The sequence below is a fragment of the Symphalangus syndactylus genome, chromosome 13 (assembly GCF_028878055.3).
Source record: "Symphalangus syndactylus isolate Jambi chromosome 13, NHGRI_mSymSyn1-v2.1_pri, whole genome shotgun sequence".
In the NCBI taxonomy this organism is placed as follows: domain Eukaryota; kingdom Metazoa; phylum Chordata; class Mammalia; order Primates; family Hylobatidae; genus Symphalangus; species Symphalangus syndactylus.
The window spans coordinates 31,461,866-31,478,613 of NC_072435.2; the positions used below are offsets into that span (position 1 = coordinate 31,461,866).

The following is a 16,748-nucleotide window of genomic DNA, read 5'->3' on the forward strand; positions in this document are numbered from 1 at the left end:
GTCCCCTGAGGGCAGGGCCAGGGCTGTCTCAGTCATCGTCGATGTCTCTAGCACGGATCCAGGCACAAGGCAGGGGCCCAGGCATTGTTTTACTGCATGAACGGAACCATCAAAGGGTGCATTCCCAGCTCTGCAATTTTTTCCAGTGCGCAAGAGGGCGGATAGTAGTTGAGCAAGCCAACCACAGGAAGCGGGCTTCCCTGGGGGCAGCCGCCTCCGCGCACCCGGCTAGCCTCCACTCCAGGATAAATAAACAAACGAGTAAGCAATTAACCGATGGAGAGAAGTGCCGACTGCCGGCTTGGGCCATTGTCAAGATTTCCCAAGCATCGGCCTGCGGGCCGAATGGCTGGAGGTCACATCAACGGGAGAGCCGCCGGGGTTGGTTGATAAGAGGCGGGCGTGGGATTCTGGACCTGTATTGGAAACCTGCACAGGCAGAAAAATTCACAAAAGGATTTTGTAAAGAGGGTGGGACGCTGGGGTATACACTCTATTCATTCCTGAGAGTCTGAAAGAATCAGAGAGGGTGGGGACCAGGTCTGCGTGTGACGGAGGAGTCAGTGAGCCCACAGCGCCGCCTGCAAACGGAACAGGGGAAGCTGCAGCTGGAGGATGCCGCGGGGCTGGCGGAGCGGTGGACTCTTCAGCCATTGGCCCAAGGGCAGCCAATCACGAGGCAGGAACGGGAGGCGGGGATGCTCAGATTCACCATGGAATCCCAGTGCCTGGGCCCCTTGCTTAGTAGATAGACGCACTAAATATCTACTGGATGAATGCATAATAAATATCTATATTTTTTTTAAATTTGAGACAGGGTCTCGCTCTGTCGCCCAGGCTGGAGTGCAGTGGTGCAATCATAGCTTACTGCAAGCTCCTCCTCCCCAGCTGAAGGGATCCTCCCACTTCAGCCTCCGGAGTATCTGGGACTATAGGCGTGCGCCAGTGCACACGGCTAATTTTTATATTTTTTGTAGAGACAGGGCCTCGCCATGTTGCCTTGTCTGGTCTCGAACTCCTGGGCTGAAGTGATCGGCCCACTTCGGCCTCCCAAAGTGCTGGGATTACAGGCATGAGCCACCGCGACCAGCCAACCTCTCTCTCTCTGTTTTTTTTTTTTTTTCCTTGAGACAGTCTCGCTCTGTCGCCCAGACTGGAGTGCAGGGCGTGATCTCCGTTGACTGCAACCTCCGCCTTCCGGATTCAAGCGATTCTCGTGCCTCAGCCTCCCAAACAGCTGGGACTACAGGAGCGCTGATTTTTTGTATTTTTATTAGAGACGGGGTTTTGTCATATTGCCCAGGGTGGTCTCAAACTCCTGAGCTCAGGCAATCTACCTGCCCCGGCCTCCCAAAGTGCTAGGATTACGGGCGTGAGCCACCGCGCCCTGCCACAACCTCTCTATCTTTATAAACGTTTAAAATTGAGGCCGGGCGCGCTGGCTCGCGACTGTAATTCCAGCACGTTAGGTGGCTAAGGGAGGAGGATCACTTGAGGCCAGGAGGAGTTCCAGACCCTGTCTAGCAAAATAAATGAATAAATAATTGTTCCTTCGGGATTTATCTTTTCTATGTGTGTGCCATGTAGCCCCAAACAAGACTTGAAACCACTCAAGCCATGAGACTCCTGAGGGTAGAGACAAAGTTGTTTTGATCTTCTCCCTATCTGTGTTCTTCTGCCCAGCACTCTGCCCCATCCTGGACACTAATCCTTGCTTGGTTAATTTCCACTCGTCTTTTTTTTTTTTTTTTTTTTTTTTTTTTTTTGAGAAAGGCTTGCGCTGTCGCTGCGGAGGCTGGAGTGCAGTCGGCTCACTGCAACCTCTGCTTCCCGGGTTCAAGCGATTCTCCTCAGCCTCCCAAGTAGCTGGGATTACAGGCGCGCACCGCCACGCCCAGCTAATTTTTGTCTCTTTAGTAGAGACGGGCTTTCACCATGTTGTCCAGGCTGGTGTCAAACTCCTGACCTCAAGTGATCCGCCCACCTTGGCCTTTCAAAGTGCTGGGATCAGAGGCATAAGCCACTGTGCCTGGCCTCCATATATATATATATATAATTTCGAGACGGAGCAGCCTGTCGCCCAGGCTGGAGTGCAGTAGCACAATCTCGGCTCACTGCAACCTCTGCCTCCCAGGTTCAAGTGATTCTCCTGCCTCAGCCTCCCGAGTAGCTAGGATTACAGGCATGCACCAACCATGCCCAGCTCCACTCGTCCTTCTGATCTCAGCTCAAATGTCACCCCTTCTAGGAAGCTGTCACTAACTCTTCAACTTGGCTAGGTGCCTGTTATGAGCCGTTGTGGCAGCCAGCCTCCAAGATGGACCCCAGTGAGTCTCACCTGGTATTTGCATTGCCTCCTGCATTGGACAGGGCTGATTAGGTACCAATAGAACATTGTGGAAATGACAGTGTCATAAAAGATCTGAGGCAAGGCCATAAAAGACATAGCAGCTTCCGCCATGCTCTTTCTTAGATCACTCACTCTTTGGGAAAACAGCTGCCATGTGAGGACATTCATATGTCCTTGTGAACAGATCCATGTGGTGAGGAACTGAGGCCTCTGGCCAATAGCCAGCATTCATTTGCCAACCACAAAAGCGAGCCACCTGGAGCACAGGTCCTTCAGCTCCAGTCAAGCGTTCACGTGCCAGCCTGGAAAATATAGCAAGACCTCTTCTTTCCAAAACATTTAAAAATTAGCTGGGCATGGTGGCACATGCCTGTAGTTTCCACTACTCAGGAGGCTGAGGTGGGAGGATTGCTTGAGCCCTGGAGGTTGAAACTGCAGTGAGCTGTGATTACACCACTGCATGCCGGCCTGGGTTATAGTGCAAGACCCTGTCTCAGAAAAGAAAGAAAGAAAAACAAGATAGTGTTCTCGTGGCTGTAGCACTGACTAATATCTTTTTTTTTTTTTTGAGATGGAGTCTCACTCTGTAGCCCAGGCTGGAGTGCAGTGGCAAGATCTGGGCTCACTGCAACCTTTGTCTCCTGGCTTCAAGTGATTCTCCTGCCTCGGCCTCCCTAGTAGCTGGGATTACAGGTGCGCACCACCATGCCTGGCTAATTTTTTGTATTTTTAGTAGAGATGGGGTTTCACCATGCTGGCCAGGCTGGTCTCAAACTCCTGACTAAGTGATCTGCCTGCCTCGGACTCCCAAAATGCTGGGATTACAAGAGTAAACCATCGCGCCGGGCCAGGTCGGTTGAAATTTATGCTTTTAAATTGTTGTCTCCCGAGAGACACACGCAACATATTTTAAGCAAAGCACTGGCCTGGTGTGGTGGTGGCTCATGCCCGTAATCCTGGTGATTTGGGAGGCTGAGGGTCGCTTGAAGCTGAGTTCAAGATCAACCTAGGCAATATATCTAGACCCCAGTCTCTATTTTTAAAAAAAATTAAAGAAATCACTGGATGAGGAATGGAAAGACATTTTCTAGCTCCCCAGGACAGTTTTTTAAAATTTAAAACTACTATTCCCAGCATGCCCTTCTCCCCTGGGTGGGGGGCGGGGACCTAAGAGAACTACATTTCCCCGAATGCAACGCCTGCACCGCTGGTTCTTCAGCACTCGGGAATTGTAGTCCTCTGTAAAGATGTTTGTCCACAAATCCCAGCATGCACTTGGGATCTGACTCGTTTGGTAGGAAAAGGACTGGCTCTGACTCTTCACCCAGGCTGGCCCCATTGGTGAAACTACAACTCCCAGGGGTCTGTGCGCGAGAAGGCAGGCGGGTTTTTCTACCGGAAGTCCGCTCTAGCTCTGGGCCCTACAACTGCACCCTGAGCCGGAGCTGCCCAGTCGCCGCGGGACCGGGGCCGCTGGGGTCTGGACGGGGGTCGCCATGGTAACGGGGGAGCGCTACGCCGGGGATTGGCGGAGGGGGGCCCACGCGTAAATAGCCGAGGCTGGATCGGGCGCTGAAAATCCCCTTCTCTGCCGCGGATGGTCTGGGTCGGGCACGGGCTCTGGGGATTGGGACCGATCCAGGGCCGGGAAGGAGGGCACAGGGCGGTGATTCTGCGCGCGGGGGTTACCAGGGGTCTCGCGGCGACGGGCATTGGGGGTGGTGTTCCAGGGGGAAAGGGCTGTGCAGGTGGGAGACGTTGTAGATGGTTGGAAGCTTTGAAACGGGAGGAAACTCGTGAGGCACAGTCTTGTCTCGAGAAGGCATTGGAGGTGGGGAGGGGGCGTCCCAAAGAGGAAGGCGCTCTGGAAGTGTGGCGGGAGCGCTGGGACAAGAACGCGAGATCTTGGAAAAGGGGAGGGAGATTTTCTTGATGGGAGGAGTGTCTAGAGACAAGGATCTGATTGCAGGTGGAGAGGGGATGTTGAAACAGGGGCAGGAGACTGCCTGTGAGAGAGGGATGATCTCAAGGAGAAGAGACCTGGCACAGGAAACCAAAAGGAGGCAACTGTAGGGAATGAAACTTAAGGGTCTGGGAAAGCGCTGTAAAAGGAGACAGGACCTGGAGGTAAGAAGGACACTCGGAATGAATGGGGAGCAATTGAATAGGTCTTTCCAAGAGGAGAGATCTTGTGGGGTGGGGAGTAGGCTTGAAAGTGTGAGACCTGGGGAGGAATCTTTGTTGGGGCAAAGACTCAACACTGGATTTAGGAGTGCCCCTATCCCCCAGGTTGGGGCTTTGGATCTAGGAAAGGGTTCTTTGGGCTGGAAGTTGGGAAAGAAAACGAATGGGAAAGAGTGTCAGAGCGGGGGCGGAGTCTCCTGGAGGAACAGGGTCCTTGGAGGCAAAATGTGACCTTTTGAAGAAGGGAGGAAGCCTGGGAGTGGGACAAGGGATGTCACCATTAAAAAGCCCATTGAGGCCCCAAGGAGGGGAACTGAGACTGAGAAAATGGAGGTCAAAAGGGAACAACTCCAGAGGAGGGGGATTGGAGACAGGGAAGGATGGGGGGCATCTAGAGGGGACAGCAGAGGCGTGAGGATGCAGGGATTCAGGACGGAGGGGACTTGAGATTCCAAATGGGAAGAAAACAGGGAGAGGTATACGAGGGAATTTGGGAGTAAGAGGCAGAGCTTTTTGTCAACTCTGTGGGTTTGCTTCTAATTCTCCTAACTGTGTGAATATGTCTCCGGCTCTGCTCCCAGGCTGTGGCTGCCTGCTGTAGGTCCCCCAACGTCCCTTCCTGCCTGGGACCCCTGCCTTGCTAGGAAGTGGTTTTCCCTGGCTCAGCAGAAGGAGTTCTTGGAAGGAGAGTGTAACATCCTGTTCCGGTCCAGTTTGGTTGGTTGGGGGAGGGAGGATAGAGAGAGTGGACTCTCTTTCCTAAGAAAAGACTGTCAGGCTGGGGCAGTGACTCATGCCTGTAATCCCAGCACTTTGGGAGCCTGAGGCAGGTGGATCACATAAGGTCAGGAGTTCGAGACCAGCCTGGTCAACATGGTGAGACCCCCGTCTCTACTAAAAATACAAAAATTAGCCAGGTGTGGTGGTGGACACCTGTAATCCCAGCTACTTGGGAAGCTGAGGCAGGAGAATCGCTTGAACCCGGGAGGTGGAGGCTGCAGTGAGCCGAGAGTGTGCCACTGGCCTAGGCGACAGAGTGAGACTCTGTCTCAAAAAAAAAAAAAAAATGGCTGGGTGCAGTGACTCGCGCCTGTAACCCCAGCACTTTGGGAGGCTGAGGCGGGCAGACCACAAGGTCAGGAGTTCGAGACCAGCCTGACCAACATGGTGAAACCCCGTCTCTACTAAAAATACAAAAATTAGCTGGGCGTGGTGGCATGCGCCTGTAATCCCAGGTACTCAGGAGGCTGAGGCAGGAGAATCGCTTGAACCTGGGAGGCAGAGGTTGCAGTGAGCAGAGACAGTGCCACTGCACTCCAGCCTAGGCGACAGAGTGAGACTCTGTCTCAAAACAAAAAAGAAAAGAAAAAGACAGGACTAGAGGGCTCTCTTTCCTAAGAGAAAAGGCTCCCACAAGTTGGGATCGGAGGTTCAGAGCAAAGGCTTTGGACTCTCACCTCTGTTTTCTGGCTGTGAGACTTCCTTTCCTTGAATCTGTTTCCTCATCTATAAAATGGGCATAAGCATGCCTGTCTCAGACAGAAATGGGCCCAGAGCTTCTAGTGGAGTAAGCTTTGGCCATGGTTTTCTGAAAGTCACATAATGGAAAATATAATGCTGCTAAGAGCTGGTACTTATATAACACTTAGTACGTACCAGTCACTGTACTATACCTCTATGTTTTTGTTTTTGTTTTTTTGAGACAGCGTCTCGCTCTGTCACTCAGGCTGGAGAGCAATGGCGCAATCTCAGTTCACTGCAACCTCTACCTCCTGGGTTCAAGTGATTCTCATGCCTCAGCCTCCCGAGTAGCTGGGATTATAGCCACCTCCCCCCTGCCCCCCATCACACCTGGCTAATTTTTGTATTTTTAGTACAGATGGGGTTTCACCATGTTGGCCAGGCTGGTCTCAAACTCCTGACCTCAAGTGATCTGCTCGCCTCGGCCTCCCAAAGTGCTGGGATTACAGGTGTGAGCCACTGTGGCCGGCCAGGAATATCCTTTACTCCTCACAGTAAACTCAGGCACCAAAGTGGCACCAAAGTTAAGTCATGAAAGTGGCAGACGCTTTGGAAAACAATTTAGCAGTTCCTGAGAAAGTTAAACATAGCGTTACCCTATGACCCAGCAACCTCCCTCCTAGGTATATACCCAAGAGAAATGATCCATCCACACAAAAACTCATACACGAATGTTCATAGCAGTATTATTCATAATAGCCCTAAAACAGAAACAACCCAAATGTCCGAAGTACGTCCTTATCCATCCAACAGAGGATCACTCAGTCATGGAAAGGAATGCAGCTCTGCCGTTTGCCACCCCATGGATGAGCCTGGAAAACGTCACGCTGAGTGAAGGAAGCCAGACACAAAAGCCACAGAGTGCACGATTCCACTCACATGCAATGTCCAGAACGGACACATCCACAGAGACAGAAAGGAGACTCGTGGCTGCCAGGCCCTGGGGGGACGGAGGGTGACTGCTAATGGGTCGGGAGTTTTTCGGTGAAGATGATGAAAATGTTCTGGTATTAGATAATAAATTAGATAGTGGTAATATTAGGTGGGGTGCGGTGGCTCACGCCTGATGCAGCACTTTGGGAGGATGAGGTAGGTGGATCACTTGAGGCCAGGAGTTCGAGACCAGCCTGGACAACATGGTGAAACCTTGTCTCTACTAAAAATACAAAAAATTAGCTGGGTGTGGTGGTGTGCACCTGTGGTCCCAGCTACCTGGGAGGCCTGAACCCAGGAGGTGGAGGTTGCAGTGAGGCGGGATTGCGCCACTGCACTCTAGCCTGGGCAACAGAGCTAGAACCTGTCTCAAAAAAAAAAAAAAAAGATAGTAGTGATTTTTACACAACTGTGAATATATACTAAGTGAATATACCAAAAACCATTTAACTGTCTACATTTTAAGTGAATGGATTTTATGGTATGTGAATTACATTTTAATTTTATAAAAAGTTAGGAAGCAAAGAGAAAAAAAGAAGTGGCAGAGCTGAGACTTAGCCCAAAGGAGTCTGAACCTCAAACGTTTATTATCTACCACCTACCAGCCACCAACCTAAGTTTATAAACTATTTTTTTAACCTTTGAAAAAACCCTGGCTGGCTGGGCACGGTGGCCCATGCCTATAACTTTGGGAGGCTGAGGCGGGTGGATCACCTGAGGTCAGAAGTTTGAGACCAGCCTGGCCAACATGGTGAAACCCCATCTCTACCAAAAATACAAAAATTTTCCGGGCGTGATGATGGGCGCCTGTAGTCCCAGCTACTCAGGACACTGAGGCAGGAGAATCGCTTGAACCTGGGAGGCGGAGGTTGCAGTGAGCTGAGATTGCGCCGTTGCACTCCAGCCTGGGTGACAGAACGAGACACTGTCTAAAAATTTAAAAATAACAAAAAACAATAATGAAAAAACCACCCTGGTGAGATAAATCTTCTTGGGAGACTTGTTTTGCTGGTGAGGAAACTGAGGCCTAGAGGGGCAGACAAGGCTGGGCACGGTGGCTCACGCCTGTAATCCCAGCACTTTGGGAGGCCGAGGTGGGAGAATTGCTTGAGTCCAGGAGTTTGAGACCAGCAACATAGCAAGATTCTGTCTCTACAAAAAAAAAAAAAAAGAGAGAGAGAGAGAAGAGGTGGTGGAGCCTGGGACTCGGGGCCCTGGAGCTGACTCCAGAGTTGGAGACTTGTGGAAGGGAAGTCACTCCACAGGGGTGCTGGAGGGACCTGGGATGGAGCATGTGGCTGGGCTGGCCTGGCTTGGGTCTGGGGAGCAGCTGAGACCCCTGGAAGTCAGGCAGCAGGGAGGCCCTGAGCCCTATCTCCCTTCTGGGTGGATGGGTGGGGCCGTTGGGCAGCGCCCAACCCGCCCTCTCTGCCTCTCTCACTTCCTCCTTCTCCTGCTGCCCCCAGATCCGCTTTATCCTCATCCAGAACCGGGCAGGCAAGACGCGCCTGGCCAAGTGGTACATGCAGTTTGATGATGATGAGAAACAGAAGCTGATCGAGGAGGTGCATGCTGTGGTCACCGTCCGAGACGCCAAACACACCAACTTTGTGGAGGTGATGCCCGCTCCATGCCTCCTGCACCTTGCTGCTTCCTCGTGCCCTACTTTGCCACTCCCTGCCCAGCTTCTAGTTGCAAGAACCCCTTGGACCCTCTATCCATCCTATATCATTCACTCAACCCGCTTTGAGCTTGCTTGCTTCTTCCCTTCCTTTGTTTGTACTTTTCATTGTGAAAAATCATAAACATACAGATTAGTACAATGAAAGAAAAGTATATTGGAGATTCATATACCTACTACACAGATTTAATCAGTATTAATATTTTGCCTTTTTGTTCTGCACTATTATTATTAATTTTTTTGCCTACGATTAAAAAAGAATTTTTTTTTTTTTTTTGCCAAATTTTTTTTGCTGGTGCGGTTTTCAAACTTCCTATAGAATGTTCAAACACAGAAAAGTAGAGAGAATAGCCCAGGTGCAGTGGCTCATGCCTGTAATCCCAGCACTTTGGGAAGCCAAGGTGGGAGGATTGCTTGAGCCCAGGTGTTCAAGACCAGCCTGGGCAATGTAGCAAGACCTTGTCTTTATTTTTTATTTAATTGAATCGAATTAATTAATTAATTAATTTTTTTGAGACAGAGTCTTACTCTGTCACCCAGGCTGGAGTGCAGTGGCATGATCTCAGCTCACTGCAACCTCCACCTCCCAGGTTCAAGCAATTATCCTGCCTCAGCCTCCCAAGTAGCTGGGATTACAGGTGTGCACCACAACACCAGGCTAATTTTGTATTTTTAGTAGAGACGGGGTTTCACCATGTTGGCCAGGCTGGTCTCGAACTCCTGACTTTGTAATCCACCCTCCTCGGCCTTTCAAAGTGCTAGGATTACAGGCATGAGCCACTGTGCCTGGCCTTTTTTGCCTATTTTTTTTTTTTTTTGAAATGGAGTCTGTCTCAGTCACCCAGGCTGGAGTGTAATGGGGGCAATCTCGGCTCACTGCAGCCTCCTCCAGGGTTCAAGCTATTCTCTGCTTCAGCCTCCCTAGTAGCTGGGATTATAGGTGCCCACAACCACGCCCGGCTAATTTTTGTATTTTTAGTAGAGATGGGGTTTCACCATGCTGGCCAGACTGGTCTTGAACTCCTCATCTCAAGTGATCCACCCACCTTGGCCTTCCAAAGTGCTGGGATTACAGGCATGAGCCACCACACCTGTCCCTCTTTAAAAAAATTTTTTTGAAACAGGAGCTCACTCTGTCACCCAGGCGGGAGTGCAGTGGCACGAACGTGGCTCACAGCAGCCTTGACTTCCTAGGTTCAAGCCACCCTCCCACCTCAGCCTCCTGAGTAGCTGGGACTACAGGCTTGTGCACTACCAAGCCCAGCTAATATTTGTATTTTTGGTAGCGATGGGGTCTCACCATGTTGCCCAGGCTGGTCTCGAACTCTTGATCTCAAGTGATCTGCCTGCCTCGGCCTCCCAAAGTGCTGGGATTACAGGCATGAGCCACTGCGCCCAGCCAGGGTGCAGGTTTAAATGGTTTGGTCAGGATGGCATTGCTGAAAAGGTGACATTGGAGCCAAGACCTGAAGGATGTGATGGGGAGGAACAAGCCAATGTCTGAGAGGAACGTTTCAAGCCAAGGGAACAGCAAGTGCAAAGTCCCTGGGGCAGGAGAATGCTTAGGGCATTCCAGGGACAGCAGGAACGCCAGCCAGGAAGGGGAGGAGACGAAAGAGAGAAGATAACAGGGTACTCTCTTGGTGCAGGGCTGCAGGGAAGACTTGGGCTCTTACTCTGAGTCAGATGGGAGCCGTAGAAATGTTGTTTTTGTTCCTTGGTGTTTTTTAGAGACACGGTCTTGCTCTGTCTTCCAGGCTGGAGTACAGTGGTGCAATTACAGCTCACTGTACCCTCCCAGACTCAAGCCTCCCACCTCAGCTTTCCAAGTGGCTGGGACTACAGGCATGCACCTCCATGCCCATCTAATTTTTACACTTTTTTTTTCTTTTGAGATGGGTTCTCACTCTGTCACCTAGGCTAGAGTGCAGTGGTGTGATCTCAGCTCACTGCAACCTCCGCCTCTCGGGCTCAAGCGATTCTCCCACCTCAGCCTCCCGAGTAGCTGGGACCATTGGCATGTGCCACCAATGCCCTACTAATTTTTGTATTTTTGGTAGAGACAGCGTTTCGCCATGTTGCCCAGGCTGGCCTCGAACTTCTGAGCTCAAGCGATCCGCCCACCGCAGCTTTCCAAAGTCCTAGGATTACAGCCGTGAGCGACCACGCCTGGTTAATTTTTAAATTTTTTGTAGAGCCCCTGGGTAGGATGGAGCTGTTGTTATCTGAGATGGGCAGATGGGAAGGGCAGGTGGAGGTGAAGATCAGGAGGGAAGTGTTGGGGGTCAGGCCCCGAGTATCGTCCACATCCCAGCAGAGATGTCCAGGAAGAAGTGACGAGTCACGGTTCTTGGAGAGAGCTGGGTAGGATATGGAAATGGCATTTCTGCACATAGAGGGAAACCGAGGCCAAGGAACTCACCGGGGAAGTGAGGATAGACCGAGGAGAGCACCAGAGGGCCACGTCTGCAGGCAGAGAGACGAGGAGGGAGAGGAGAACCAAGAGACTGGGTGTCCCAGCAGCCAGGAGGGGGACAGGGTTGGACTTACCTCTCCAGGAGGAGGTCACTGGTGGTGTCACCAAGAGCAGCAGGTGGGAAGGGGGAGAGGAACTGGGTGTCGGGTGTTCTGGCTGTGTGGGCGCCTTGCTGCTAATGTAGTGGCTGGTCCTGTGCTGAGGGCTGGGGCCTGGGAGGGTTCAGTGAGGCCCAATGATACAGGGACAGCCGCAAAGTCCGGCTGGGCAAATGAGAATGTTACAGAGGAGGCTGACCCTCAGGTCTTGAGTTCCTCCATGCCTCCAGGATCCAGGCCCGCCCATTCATTCAGTTGTTCCTTTGTGCGTATATTCACCTAATGTTTCTGTGTGCCTCCTCTGTGATCAGCCCAGTGATGGATTCACAGCGGTCACTGAGACAGCCTTGTGCTGCCTTGGGACTCGCAGCCCAGGAAGGAACACAAGCCTGTTCCTAGACAGTGATAACCAGAGTGGGCAGGACTGGGATTGAGGACCTGGCTGGGGGAGGGCACCTGACCCAGCCTGGGGGTCTGGAGGGCTTCCTGGAGGGGACTTGTGAGTGAAGATCAAAGGGAGGAGTAGGCAGCTGGAAGATACGGGCTATCCCTCTTGTTATTATTATTATTATTATTATTATTATTATTATTATTATTTGAGACAGGGTCTCACTCTGTGCCCCAGGCCAGAGTGCAGTGGTGCAATCATAGCTCACTGCAGCCTCCGCCTCCTAGGCTCAAGGGATCCTCCCACCTCAGACTCCTGAGTAGCTGGGACTATAGGTACCTGCCACCACGCCCAACTAATTTTTTGTATGTTTTATAGAGATGGGTCTTGATATGTTGCCTAGACTGCTGTTGAACTCCTGGGTTCAAGCCTTGGCCTCCCAAAGTGCTGGGATGATAGGCGTGAGGCCCGGCACCTGGCCGTCTTCCAATCTCTGTCTGACTCGCACTGTCCCGCCTCCCGCTTTCCCTTATTAGCAGCCCTGTGAGGACATTGGTCCTGCCTGAACCATCCAGGATTATCGCCCCATCTCATGCTTCTTAACTTCATCACAAGTTAAGAGACTGCAGAGTCCCTTTTTGCCATATAAGGTCCCATATTCACAGGGTCTGGGATTAGGATGTGGATGTCTTTGGGGGCCATTACCTGTGCCAGCCCTTTGCAGGGCGGCATGAAGGACACAGTGTGACAGCTCCAGCTTCCCCCACAGGCTCAGTCCAATGGGGATACAGACCCATCCCCAGACAGTGGCGACCGGCAGTGGTCAGGCTGGGGTGGGGTAGGGGCGGGGCAGTGGTATGGGATGTTCAGAGGGGACACCTGCCCCAGCCTGCAGGATGAGAGAACGTGCTTCTCTGAGAGAATGTAGCTGGAGGAGAGATGGGGTCTGTGGCAGATCCCTGAGAAGCCTCGAAATTTAAAACAGGAAAGGAGGCTGGAAAGATGGAGCAGTAGCTGGAGGCGGAGGAGGGTGAGAGCCAGAAAAGCTGGATTCAAGAAGAGAGGAGCACTGATGATCAGTGTCAGCTCATTTACCCGTGGGTTATATGTAGGCCTTACTGTAATCACACCAGAAAACGTACTCAGGCTGGGCTCATGCCTGTAATCCCAGCACTTTGGGAGGCAGAGGCAGGTGGATCATCTGAGGTCAGGAGTTGGAGACCAGTCTGGCCAACGTGGTGAAACCTCGTCTCTACTAAAAATACAAAAATTAGCTGGGTGTGGTGGCGCACACCTGTATTCCTAGCTACTCAGGAGACTGAGGCAGGAGAATCGCTTGAACCTGGGAGGTGGAGGTTGCAGTGGGCCGAGATTGTGCCACTGCACTCTGGCCTGGGCGACAGAGTGAGACTCTGTCTCAAAAAACCAAAAAACAAAACAAAAACCCTGAAAACATGCTTGGAGTATAGCAATGAACAAGAGATTGCGCTGAAAAAATGAGTAAAAAGCTATTAGCTGGGTGTGGTGGCGCACCTGTAATCCCAGCTACTTGGGAGACTGAGGCAGGAGAATCGCTTGAACCCAGGAGGCGGAGACTGCAGTGAGCTGAGATCGCGCCACGGCTCTCCAGCCTGGCGCGTCAGAGCGAGACTCAAAAAAAAAAAAAGCCGAGGACTGATGCTGGCACTCATAGCTGCCAGCAGGTGGCGCCACAGGTACACCCCAGACCTAGAGCTGCTGCTTTTTTGTGTTTTTTGAGACAGGGTCTCCCAGGCTGGAGTGCAGTGATGGGAACATGGCTCACAGCAGCCTTGACCTCCCAGGCTCAGGTCATCCCCCCACCTCAGCCTCCCGAGTAGGTGGGACCACAGGCACACACCACCATACCCAGCTAAGTTTTGTATTTTTGTGTAGACGGGGTTTCACCATGTTGCCCAAGCTGGCCTGAAACTCCTGGGTTCAAGTGGTCCTCTCGCTTGGCCTCCTGGAGTGCTGGGATATATATATATATATATTTTTTTTTTGTAATGAACCTGACATTGAGAACATATAGAACTGAACTGGGATTTTCAGGTTTTGGCCAAAGACATTGTACTTTGCAACCCAGTATGCATATATGTCTCTGTCTACTTAACAGACGCATAAAATTAGAATCCATGTCCCTGATCCTGGCATATTTGTTCACGGTGTGTGTCTGTGTTACTATGCTAACTGCGTATATCACATTTCAGTGAGGGCAGGACAAGGACCCAGGATCGTCTTGGTGGCAGTGGTGACCCTCCTCCCTGCACTGCCTATCACAGACCTGGCATAGAGTAGCTGCTCAGGAAGTATTTGTTAAATAATTGAGTTAATTAATTCCAGGCTAAGGAATGTGACTGTCTCCAGAGGTAGCAGGAAGTCACAGAAGGGAGTGGCAAGGTTGCATGGATGCTGTTGAACATGTCAGGCTCCCGCCCAGCCCTGGGCTTTTGCTATCTGCTTGGAACATTCCTGCCTATCCTCCAGGTCTCAGCTCCGATACCCCCTCCTCCAGGAAGCCCTCCCTGACTCCCCAGGATCAGAGGAGTTAGGCACCCTCTTTGGGTTCTCACAGCCCAGTCCTGTCCACTCTGGGGATGCCTGCCCCTGCTGCACTGTGAGCAGGGTTAGGGCTGTCTTGGTCACTGCTGTGACCCCAGCACAGGGCCAGGCACAGAGCTGGGCCTCAGGACCACGTATGGAGTGAAGGACTGAATGTTTTGGCCCCATTCTGTCTGGCATGTTGGGTCCTGGCAAGCTCCGTTGCTGACAGCCTCTCTGTTCTGCAGTTCCGGAACTTCAAGATCATTTACCGCCGCTATGCTGGCCTCTACTTCTGCATCTGTGTGGACGTCAATGACAACAACCTGGCTTACCTGGAGGCCATTCACAACTTCGTGGAGGTAGGGCGGGAGGGGGAGGTAAGGTGGGGAGGTGGATGGGCAGCCCGGGAGTGGCCCCCAAGGCCTGGGAACCCTCCCTGGTCCCTCCTGAGCCCTCCCCTCTGTGGTGGCTGGGACTCTCTCTCTCCGTTTCTTTTTTTTCTTTTTCTTTTTCCTTTTTTTTTTTTGAGACGGAGTCTTGTTCTGTCGCCCAGGCTGGAGGGCGGTGGTGCAATCTTGGCTCATTGCAGCCTCCGCCTCCTGGGTTAAAGTGATTCTCCTGCCTCAGCCTCCTGAGTAGCTGGGATTACGGGCACGTGCCACCATGCCCAGCTAATTTTTGTATTTTTAGTAGCGATGGGGTTTCACCATGTTGGCCAGGCTGGTCTTGTACTCCTAACTTCAAGTCATCCTTCTACCTTAGCCTCCCAAAGTGCTGGGATTACAGGTGTGAGCCACCGCACCTGACCTTTTGCCATCTCTTTGCATCGATCTTTGCTTTTGTTTCTCTCTGTGTGTCTCCTTGCCTCTCTCCCTGTCACTGTCTCTCTCTCTCCCCTGCCTCCCCCTTGTTCTCTTTTTTTTTGCTGTCTCTTTCTGATGACCTTGTTCCATCTCTGTGCGTGTGTGGCTCTCTCTCTGCCCATCTCTTACCATCTCTGCCTTCCTCTCCCAGGTCTTAAACGAGTATTTCCACAATGTCTGTGAACTGGACTTGGTGTTCAACTTCTACAAGGTAGGCTCCTGGTGAAGAGGAGGCTGAAGGAGCCGGAGGAGGGGGATGGGGGGGGGCCCGTGGTGCACTAGCCACCCGGAGCCTCTGCTGAGGCCTGTGTCCCAGCTCCAGGGGCATCAGAGCCCCAGCTTCCAGGGTTAGGGCCAGCATCCCAGGGGGCCTCATCTCAACCCAGGGTCTCCCCTCACACAGGTTTACACGGTCGTGGACGAGATGTTCCTGGCTGGCGAAATCCGAGAGACCAGCCAGACGAAGGTGCTGAAACAGCTGCTGATGCTACAGTCCCTGGAGTGAGGGCAGGCGAGCCCCACCCCGGCCCCGGCCCTGGCCCCTCCTGGACTCGCCTGCTCGCTTCCCCTTCCCAGGCCCGTGGCCAACCCAGCAGTCCCTCCCTCAGCTGCCCAGGAGGAAGGGACCCAGCTGGGTCTGGGCCACAAGGGAGGAGACTGCACCCCACTGCCTCTGGGCCCTGGCTGTGGGCGGAGGCCACCATGTGTGTCCCGAGTAACCGTGCCGTTGTCGTGTGATGCCATGAGCGTGTGTGCGTGGAGCCCCCAATAAACCTGTGGTCCTGCCTGGCCTTGCCATCTTTCAGCCCTTGCCTGTCTCCCCTGGGAACCAGATACCTAGGATGCTCTGCCTTCAGTCCATCAATCAGTCAGTCAGCAAACGCCCCTCATTGTGCTGAGCAAGGTGAGGCACCCAGGTGCTCTTCAGACCTGCTCCTGCTCACCAAGGGCCCCAGGCTGGAAGGGGTGATAGGTTTAGATTCCAGGCACTTGCTACTAAAATAACAATACTCAGCTAATGCTGAAGGGCACTCACCCTCTCCCAGGCATTGTTCTAAGCAATTGACATGTCTTACCCTACTTAAAGCTCACTAGATTATGAGCATGGGACTATTTTTTTTTTTTTTTTTTGAGACATGGTCTCACTCTATTGCCCAGGCTGGAGTGCAGTGGCAGGATCATGGCTCACTGCAGCCTTGACCTCCTGGGCTCAGTTGATCCTCCCACCTCAGCCTCCCAAGTAGCTGGGGCTACAGATGTGTGCCACCATACCTGGTTAATTGTTTTTTTGGTTTTTTTTTTGAGATGGAGTTTCGCTCTTTTTGCCCAGGCTGGAGTGCAATGGCGCTAGCTGGGCTCACTGCAACCTCCGCCTCCCAGTTTTTTTTTTTTTTTTTTTTTTTTTTTTGAGACGGAGTCTCGCTCTGTCGCGCAGGCTGGAGTGCAGTGGCGTGATCTCGGCTCACTACAAGCTCCGCCTCCCGGGTTCACACCATTCTCCTGCCTCAGCCTCTCCAAGTAGCTGGGACTACAGGCGCCCGCCACCACGCCCGGCTAATTTTTTTGTATTTTTAGTAGAGACGGGGTTTCACTGTGGTCTTGATCTCCTGACCTCGTGATCCGCCCGCCTCGGCCTCCCAAAGTGCTGGGATTACAAGCGTGAGCCACCGTGCCCGGCCAGCCTCCCAG

The 16,748-nt window shown here is 52.3% G+C and overlaps 1 protein-coding gene across 4 annotated transcripts; it reads left to right on the forward strand.

The window, feature by feature from the left end:
- The first annotated feature begins 3,629 nt into the window (after positions 1-3,629).
- On the forward strand, positions 3,630-15,850 carry AP2S1 (adaptor related protein complex 2 subunit sigma 1). Of its 4 annotated transcripts, none has more exons than XM_055237500.2 (5): positions 3,630-3,849; positions 8,455-8,604; positions 14,442-14,555; positions 15,211-15,270; positions 15,463-15,850. In XM_055237500.2, the coding sequence occupies exons 1-5, from the start codon at positions 3,847-3,849 to the stop codon at positions 15,562-15,564; spliced, it is 429 nt and encodes a 142-aa protein (XP_055093475.1). In that variant the 5' UTR covers positions 3,630-3,846; the 3' UTR covers positions 15,565-15,850. The 4 variants fall into 4 exon arrangements, with proteins under 4 accessions (XP_055093475.1, XP_055093476.1, XP_055093474.1 ...); XM_055237499.2 differs by having other exon boundaries at positions 3,754-3,956; XM_055237498.2 differs by lacking the exon at positions 3,630-3,849 and adding an exon at positions 3,930-4,477.
- Positions 15,851-16,748: the final 898 nt, after the last annotated feature.